The sequence below is a fragment of the Rhincodon typus genome, chromosome 24 (assembly GCF_021869965.1).
Source record: "Rhincodon typus isolate 14 chromosome 24, sRhiTyp1.1, whole genome shotgun sequence".
In the NCBI taxonomy this organism is placed as follows: Eukaryota; Metazoa; Chordata; class Chondrichthyes; order Orectolobiformes; family Rhincodontidae; genus Rhincodon; species Rhincodon typus.
This window is the reverse complement of record NC_063355.1, coordinates 47327015-47336085: the sequence shown is the minus strand read 5'-3', so window position 1 is coordinate 47336085 and position 9071 is coordinate 47327015. Positions and strand designations below refer to the sequence as shown.

Sequence of the window (9071 nt, the reverse complement as noted above, 5' to 3'; positions counted from 1 at the left end):
GGTACAGTCCAGGTGAGAGGGTCACAATCCAGGTACAGTCCGGGTGAGAGGGTCACAGTCCGGGTACAGTCCGGGTGAGAGGGTCACAGTCCCGGTGAGAGGGTCACAGTCCAGGTGAGAGGGTCACAGTCCGAGTGAGAGGGTCACGGTCCGGGTGAGAGGGTCACAGTCCGGGTACAGTCCGGGTGAGAGAATCACAGTCCGGGTGAGAGGGTCACAGTCCGGGTGGGAGTATTACAGTCCGGTTGGGAGGGTTACATTCCAGCTGAGAGTGTGACAGTCCGGGTGGGAGAGTGACAGTCCGGGTGGGAGGGTTACAGTCCGGGTGGGAGTATGACAGTCCAGGTAGGAGGGTTACAGTCCTGGTTCAGTCCGGGTGAGAGCGTTACAGTCCAGATGGGAGAGTTACAGTCTGTGTGGGCGTATGACAGTCCGTGTGAGACGGTTACAGTCTAGGTGGGAGTATGACATTCCAGGTTAGCAGGTTACAGTCCGGGTGGGAGGGTTACAGTCCAGGTGGGAGGGTTACAGTCCGGGTGGGAGGGTTACAGTCCGGGTGGGCGTATGACAGTCCAGGTGAGCGTATGACAGTCCGGGTGGGAGTGCGACAATCCAGGTGGGAGTATTACAGTCCAGGTAGGAGGGTTACAGTCCTGGTTCATTCCGGGTGAGAGCGTTACAGTCCGGATGGGAGAGTTACAGTCCATGTGGGCGTACGACAGTCTGCGTGGGCGTATGACAGTCCGTGTGAGAGGGTTACAGTCTGGGTGGGAGTATGACAGTCCGGGTGAGCGTATGACAGTCCGGGTGGAAGTATGATAGTCCGGGTGAGAGGGTTGCAGCCTGAGTGAGAGGGTTACAGTCCAAGTACAGTCCGGGTGAGAGGGTCAGGGTCCGGGTAAGAGAGTTACAGTCCGGGTTTGGCAAATTGGATTCAAAATTAGCTTAGTGGCAGGAAACAGAGTGATGGTGAAAGAATGTTTTTGTGACCCTGTCTCCAATGGTATACTACAAGCTTCAGTGCTATCTGTTGTGTGCATTAATGATCTACACATGAATGTAGAAGGGTTGATCACTAAGCTCACAGATGACATGAAAATTGATGATATGGCAGATAGATAGCAAGGAGGAAAGCCTTAGACTACAGGAATATATCGACGAGCTGGCCAGACTGCACTATAGGAAGGAAGTGATTGCACTGAGTGGGTGCAGAGGAGAATCGCCAGGATATTGCCTGACCTGGAGCAATTCAGCTCTGAAGTTGAGATGACATAGACTGGGATTGTTTTCCTCACAGCAGGGAAGGCTGATGGTGCTCTAACTGAGGTGAACAAGTTCTGAGAGGTATAGACATGTTAGATAGAGAGAAACCTTACCCATTAGCAGAGGGATCAATATCCAGGGGGCACAGTTTCAAGGCAAGGAGCCAGAGATTCAGAGGGGCTTTAAGGTGTAAAATTTTTCACCTAGAATGTGGTGGGGATCTGGAAGTTAGTGCCTAAAAGGATGATTGGGGCAGGACCAACAGAATGTTTAAGTATTTAGATGATCACTTGAAATGCCATAGCGCACAAGGGCACGGGCTAAGTGCTGAAAAATGGGACTGGAGTAGATAGGTGCATAGACAGGCTGAGCTGAGGACCTGTTTCCATGTGTTAAATCTCAATTCTGCCGTGACTCTAACAGTTTCTCATTTAACATTATGTCCAACAGTGGAATGACTGTTTGATGGTCTATAAAATACTGCCACCAGTGTTTCCTAGCTCTTGTTATTGACTCTATCTCATAGTCTTGTTCCTTTTCCACCAAATTCCTTGGTGTTGTTCTTTATTCTCAGGATGACCCGTCCTCTTGTGTCTTTCCAAAATATTGTGCACTCTGGAGTATTGGTCTCTACACTTGTGACCATGTCCATGTAAATCTTACTTATTGATGTTTAATTGTGCCACTAGTTCATCTGTCGTATTGCAGATGCTTTATGCATTCAGATAAATAGCCTATAATTTCATTATTTTTATCTCTATTCCCTGCAATGACCTTATTTGCAATGTAGAACTTATTTTATTCAGTCCGTCGAATGCCGAATCTGAAATTGGTGTTACAGAGTCTCACCTTTCTCTAGGACACTCAGCTCTCTCCATCATGACACCAAAATATAAAAGCAACTTTAAACAAGGAAATGCTAATCAAAACTCTCAAAGACTATGTGAATCTACAACTGCCTAATTTCCAAGCTGCTCTCTTGTTTTAAACTAAAAATCAATGGCTTCATTTTAGTTCAGCTGACGCACACTATTCAGTTATGAAACACCTGTAAAATGGGCAGAATCTATGTCCATTTGAAATAGGATTCACACTGCATTGTATTATCTCAGATCAATTGCAGTATCATCAACACATGAGATAACAAGGTGTAGAGCTGGACGAATACAGCAGGCCAAGCAGCATCATAGGAGCAGAGAGGCTGACGTTTCAGGCCTAGACCCATCATCAGAAATGGGGGAGGGGAAGGGGGTTCTGAAATAAATAGGGAGAGAGGGGGAGGTGGATAGAAGATGGATAGAGGAGAAGATAGGTGGAGAGGAAACAGACAGGTCAAAGAGGCGGGGATGGAGCTAGTAGAGGTGAGTGTAGGTGTGGAGGTAGGGAGGAGATAGATCAGTCCAGGGAGGACGCACAGGTCAAGGGGGCGGGATGAGGTTAGTAGGTAGGAGTTGGGGGTGCGGCTTGAGGTGGGAGGAGGGCATAGGTCGGAGGAAGAACCCATGAACCCATGGCTCAGGTGGGTTTTAGGAAAATCTGGATCCTTCGCTGATGCCTGCATCCCCTGAAACCTGTGTTCGACAAAGTCTCTGAAATCCCCCTGACCACGAGTCCAACTGTCCCTCTGAGCCCACACTGTCCCTGAGCCCAGCTCCACCTCAAGACCCCAACCCCACCCAAACACAGCACCCTCTCTAGACCACATACTCCTCCCCCAAACGCACTGCTCCTTCTGGATCCCACCTTGTCCCAAAGTCAGGCTACCCTCTTAAACCCACACACAACCCCAAACTGTCTCCTCCCCTCCACCCCCCAAACTCCAAACCAACCCTTTTCTCTCCTGGGAGACTCCCTGCCACTCATTGTCCCTGTTTTTGCCAGATATAATGTCACCATCCCGTGAAGCAGCCTCAAAGTGCCCAGTGAGATTGAGGGATGTGTAGGATGAAAGCAGTGAATCCTAGCTCAGACAGCAGGGAGGAATGGCCAACAGGTTGAAAAATCACCCAAGAGACTTCAAATCCAGTTCCCAGAAGGGCAGCGTTTACATGAAATAAAAACAGAAAATTCTGCAAATAAACCCTAACCTGAACAATAATCCTAATCTTAAAACTAACCTTAACGCAATCCTAATCCTAATGCCAACCTTGACCCTAATCCTAAATCTAACCCTAACCTTAATACTTAGTGAATCTGGGATCATCCAGTCAGACACAATCAGAGTTAATGTTTCAGGTCATCAACTGTTATTGATGTGACAGGTTATAAGTAAACACTGAAGCAGGGAAAGGGAAATGGAAATATACAGATAGAAAATTGTGCTGAATGAAGTTTGGAATTGCACCCTCTCCATGTTCCTTACACTGATCCTGTCCTATTTAACACTAATCCCCATCTGGTTCACTAATGTTCTTTAGGGAAAGAAATCTGCCGTCCTTCCTTGTCTGGCCTATACAGGATTCCTACCTACAGCAATATGGTTAATCTTAACTCCCCTCTGAGTGGCCTCAAGCCAATCAATTCAAAGACCATTAGAGATGGACAACAAAAAATAACTGGCCTTGCCAGTGATGCTCCCGTCTCATTTAAGAATAAAAAAGGATATTTAAAGTTTCCTCTTTATGCTTACTGTACTGTGTCTGTAACTCTCTGTAAAATTTCTGCAAATTCGTTCCTCTGTATTTTTCCCATTGGTTGGTGGCCTAGAATAGATACAATCCTCTCAAGGTGCCTCATTGTTTCTGAGCTCAATCAAAACGGACTCAGTCCTTAGCCCTTCGAGGATATTCTCTCTCCAGCACCAAAATGTTCTTAATTAATACTACACCCAGCACTTTTTATTCCTTTCCTATCTTTCCCAAACATGTTGTATTCGGGGAGATTTGGTTCTAATGTTGTTGTTTTTTAATGGGCAGGTCAGTGCATTCTCCCTGACACCATATTTCCATAAAGGTTTCATCGTCTACTGCACACAAGCTGGACTGTCCGCACTCTATCCTGGTCCAAGAGACGGAGTGACCCTCCGGTACCCCGGCCCGAGTGACCCTCCTGTACCCCAGTCCGAGTGTCCGTGCCGTACCCCGGCCCCAGTGACCTTCCCGTACCCCGGCCCTAGTGACCCTCCTGTACCCCGGCCCGAGTGTCCGTGCCGTACCCCGGCCCGAGTGACCAAGCGACAACACTGTCTACCTGCACTGAACCTATACCATGCTTTAGAGCTGTCCTTCTCACCCCAGTTAACCTTCTGATTTCCTACTCAGTGCTTCCTCCATCCTTTTTAAACCCTCTTTTCCCTCTTTAATGTTACATTGTGATTCATGTTGAGTTAGTTTTCATCCTCCCTGGCTAAGGTCACAGGGAGTGAAGACTGAAAACTGAAATGCTAGCTGCATTTGATAGCAACGTGGTGGCTTGTCCCTGGATCCTGCTACTCTTTCCCAATCAAAGCACAGTGTTCTTTCACTTTCTAGAGGCTGAGTCAACATACTGTATCAAAGAAATTAACCTTAGTACTATCAGATTCTTTAATAGCTTTCTTATCTGATGCCTGCATAAATTAACCTTCTAGACTAATATAATGTTAATATTTTGTGAAATGTTTAATGACTCTTTAAATTGTGATTGTTATAAATTTAATTTCAGACCAAAGTTTGTACACGATCCAAATCTTTAGTATTCATTTAGCCAATGCAACAAAGCTCAATTTAAATGAGTCAGGTTCAATGATGAGTATAAAACCCGATTGGGTGTTGAAAACTAGAAGATTCTTCAGACTGGAACTGAGCAGATGATGGTGGTGAGAGAGCAAGTGAGGTGAAGGAAGAGTGACAGCTCTTGACATCAAGGCTGCATTTGACCAAGTGTGACATCAAGGTGCCCTGGCAAGATTGGAATCAGTGGATATCGAAGGCAAACTTCCGCTGGTTGGAGTCATACCTAGCACATAGGGAGATGTGTTGTGGTTGTTGGAGGTCAGTCATCCCAGCTCCAGGACATCTCTGCAGGAGTTCCTCAAGGACTATCTTCAGCTACTTCATCAATGACCTTCCCTCCATCGTAAGGTCAGGATTTGTCGATGATTGTGCAATGTTCAGCACCATTCAGAACTCCTCAGATACTGAAGCGGTCCATTTTCAAATGCAGCAAGAGCTGAACAATATCCAGGCTTGGGCTGACAAGTGGCAAGTAACATTCGCGCCACACATATACCAAGTTATGACCATTTCCAATAAGAGAGAATCTAACCACTGTCCCATTACATTGTATGGTGAATATCTGGAATTAAAAATCTAATGATGGCCATGAATCCATTGTTGATTGTCGGAAAAACCCATCTGGGTCACTAATGTCCTTCAGGGAGGGAAACTGCCATCCTTACCTGGTCTGGCTACATGTGACTCCAGATCCACAGCAATGTGATTGACTTTTACTGCCCTCTGGGCAATTAGGGATGGGCAATAAATGCTGCCTAGCCAGCGTCGCCCTCATCCTGTGAATGAATAAAGAAAAAAAAATCACTGAAACCCCCACTATCAACATCCTGGAGGTTACCATTGACCAGAAGCTCAACTAGACTCTCCACATTAACACAGTGGCTACAAGAGCAGGCCAGAAGCTCGGAATACTGCGGCAAGTAACTCACCTCCTGACTCCCCAAAGCCTGTCCACCATCATAAGGCACAAGTCAGGAGTGTGATGGAATACTCCCCATTTGCCTGGATGAGTGCAGCCCCGACAACATTCAAGATGTTCAACACCATCCAGTCAAAGCTGCCCACTTGATTGGCACCACATCCACAAACATTCCCTCCCTCCGCCACCGATGATTAGTAGCAGCAGTGTGTACTATCTACAAAAAACCGAAAGAACTGCAGATGCTGGAAATCAGAAACAAAAACAGAAGTTGCTGGAAAAGCTCAGCAGGTCTGGCAGCAACGCTGAAGAAAAATCAGAATTAACGTTTTGGGCCCAGTGACCCTTCCTTAGAACTGGGGAAGGGTCACCAGACCCAAAAAGTTAACTCTGATTTTTCTTCACAGTTACTGCCAGACCTGCTGAGTTTTCCAGCAACTTCTGTTTTTTGTTCCATCTACAAGATGCACTGCAGAAATTCACCAAAGATCCTCAGGCAGCACCTTTTAAACACACGACCACTTCCGTCTAGAAGGACAAGGGCAGCAGATACATGAAAGCACCACCCCCTGCAAGTTCCCCACAAAGCCACTCACCATCCTGAGTTGGAAATACATTGTCGTTCCTTTATCACTGGTTCAAAACCCTGCAATTCCATCCTTAACCTATTCCCTCTAGAAAAAAGAACAAAGAATGAAGAAAATTACAGCACAGGAACAGGCCCTTCAGCCCTCCAAGCCTGCACCAATCCAGATCCTGTATCTAAACCTGTCGCCCATTTTCCAAGGATCTGTATCCCTCTGCTCCCTGCTCCATTCATGTATCTGTCTAGATACATCTTAGTTTTGGACTCCCCCATCCTGGGGAAAAGACCTTGGCTATTTACCCTATCCATTCCCCTCATGATTTATAAACCTCTATATGGTCACCGCTCAGTCTCCAATGCTCCAGGGAAAATAACTCCAGCCTATTCACCCTCTCCCTACAGCTCAAACCCTCCAACTCTGGCTACATCCTCGTAAATCTTTTCTGTACCCTTTCAAGTTTCACAACATCCTTCCTATACCCAGGAGACCAGAATTGAGTGCAGTATTCCAAAAGTGGCCTAACCAATACCTGTACAGCTGCAACATGACCTCACAACTCCTATACTCAATGCACTGATCAATAACGGCAAGCGTACCAAATGCCTTCTTCACTATCCTATCTACCTGTGACTGTACTTTCAAAGAACTATGAACCTGCACCCCAAGGTCTGTCTGTTCAGCAACACGCCCTAGGACCTTACCATTAAGCATGTATGTCCTGCCCTGATTTGCCTGTCCAAAATGCAGCACCTGAGCTTTATCTAAATTAAACTGCATTTGCCACTCTTCAACCCATTGGCCCATCTGATCAAGTTCCTGTTGTACCCTGAAGTAACCTTCTACTTTGCTGTCCATTACGTCTCTAATTTTGGTGACATCTGCAAACTTACTAACCATGCCTCCTATGTTCACATCCACATCATTTATATAAATGATAAAAAGCAGTGGACCCAGCACCGATCCTTGTGGCACATCACTGGTTACAGGCCTCCCGTCTGAAAAGCAACCGTCCACCAACACCCTCTGTCTTCTAACTTCAAGCCAGTTCTGTATCCACATGGTTAGCTCTCCCTGTATTCCATGAGATCTAACCTTGCTAACCAGTCTACCAAGAGGAATCTTGTCGAATGCCTTACTGAAGTCAATATAGATCATGTTCACTGCTCTGCCCTCATCAATCCTCTTCAATACTTCTTCAAAAACGTTCAATCAAGTTAGTGAGACATGATTTCCAATGTTGACTATCCCCAATCAGTCCTTGCCTTTCCAAATACATGTAAATCCTGTCCCTCAGCTTTCTCTCCAAAAACTTACCCACCATGGATGTCAGGCTCACCAATCTACAGTTCCCTGTCTTACCAACTTTCTCAAATAGTGGCACCACATTAGCCAACCTCCAGTCTTCTGGCACCTCCGACAGAGTTATAGGTGTACAAGATGATCAGAGGTATAGATAGAGTGGACAGCCAGAGACTTTTTCCTAGGGTGGAGGTAGCAATTACGAGGGGGCATAGTTTTAAAGTGAGTGGAGGTGGATATAGGGGAGATGTCAGAGGTAGGTTCTTTACTCAGAGGGTGGTCGGGGCGTGGAATGCATTGCCGGAGAGGGTAGTGGAGTCAACCTCATTAGGGGCATTTAAGCGGCTATTAGATAGGCATATGGATGATAGTATAAGGTAGGGGTGGAAGTTAGATAGACCTTAGGATTAGGGTAAAAGTTCAGCACAACATCGTGGGCTGAAGGGCCTGTACTGTGCTGTGCTATTCTATGTTCTATGTTCTTATAGGGTGCACCTGATCAGGTCCTGGGGACTTATCCACCTTTGTGCGTTTTAAGCTATCCAGCACCTTCTCCTCTGTAATATGGACATTTTTCAAGATGTCGCTATTTATTTCCCCATGTTCTCTATCTTCCATATCCACTTCCACAGTAAACACGGATGCAGAATACTTGTTTTGTATCTCCCCCATCTCCTGCAGCTCCACACATAGGCAGCCTCGCCGATCTTTAAGGGGCCCTATTCTCTCCCGAGTTACTCTTTTGTCCTTAATGTATTTATAGAATCCCTTTGGATTCTCCTTAACCCTATTTACCAAAACTATCTCATGTACCCTTTTTGCCCTCCTGATTTCCCCCTTAAGTATACTCCTACTGCTTTTATACTCTTCTAGGGATTCACTTGACCTTTGCTGTCTATACCTGACATATGTTTCCTTCTTATTCTTGATCAAAACTTCAATTTCTCTCGTCATCCAGCATTCCCTACACCTACCAGCCTTGCCCTTCACCCTAACGGGAACATTCAGGAGATTCCAATGATCCAAAAATGTGATTCCTTCTCCCCTGCACCAGCTCCTCAGCCATGCATTCATCTGCTCTATCCTCCTATTCCTACCCTCACCAGCTCGTGGCACTGGGAGTAATTCAGATATTACTCCCCTCGAGGACCTCCTTTTAAATTCCTGCCTAACTTCAAATATTCTCTCCTCAGAATCTCATCCTTTTCTCTTCCTTTGTCATTCGTTCCAACGTGTACAACACCCTCCTGCTGGCCCCTCTCCCCTTTGAGAATATTCTGCACCCTCTCC

General features: G+C 46.1%; 1 protein-coding gene across 1 annotated transcript in view; it reads left to right on the top strand.

Annotated features, from left to right (window-relative positions):
• The window catches only part of LOC109920113 (scavenger receptor class B member 1-like), a 45111-nt gene that overhangs the window by 550 nt on the left and 35490 nt on the right, over positions 1-9071 (top strand). The window contains exon 2 of the mRNA XM_048611772.1: positions 4179-4498. Within this exon, the coding sequence (XP_048467729.1) occupies positions 4179-4498 (320 nt within the window). The remainder of the gene's footprint in view (positions 1-4178; positions 4499-9071) is intronic.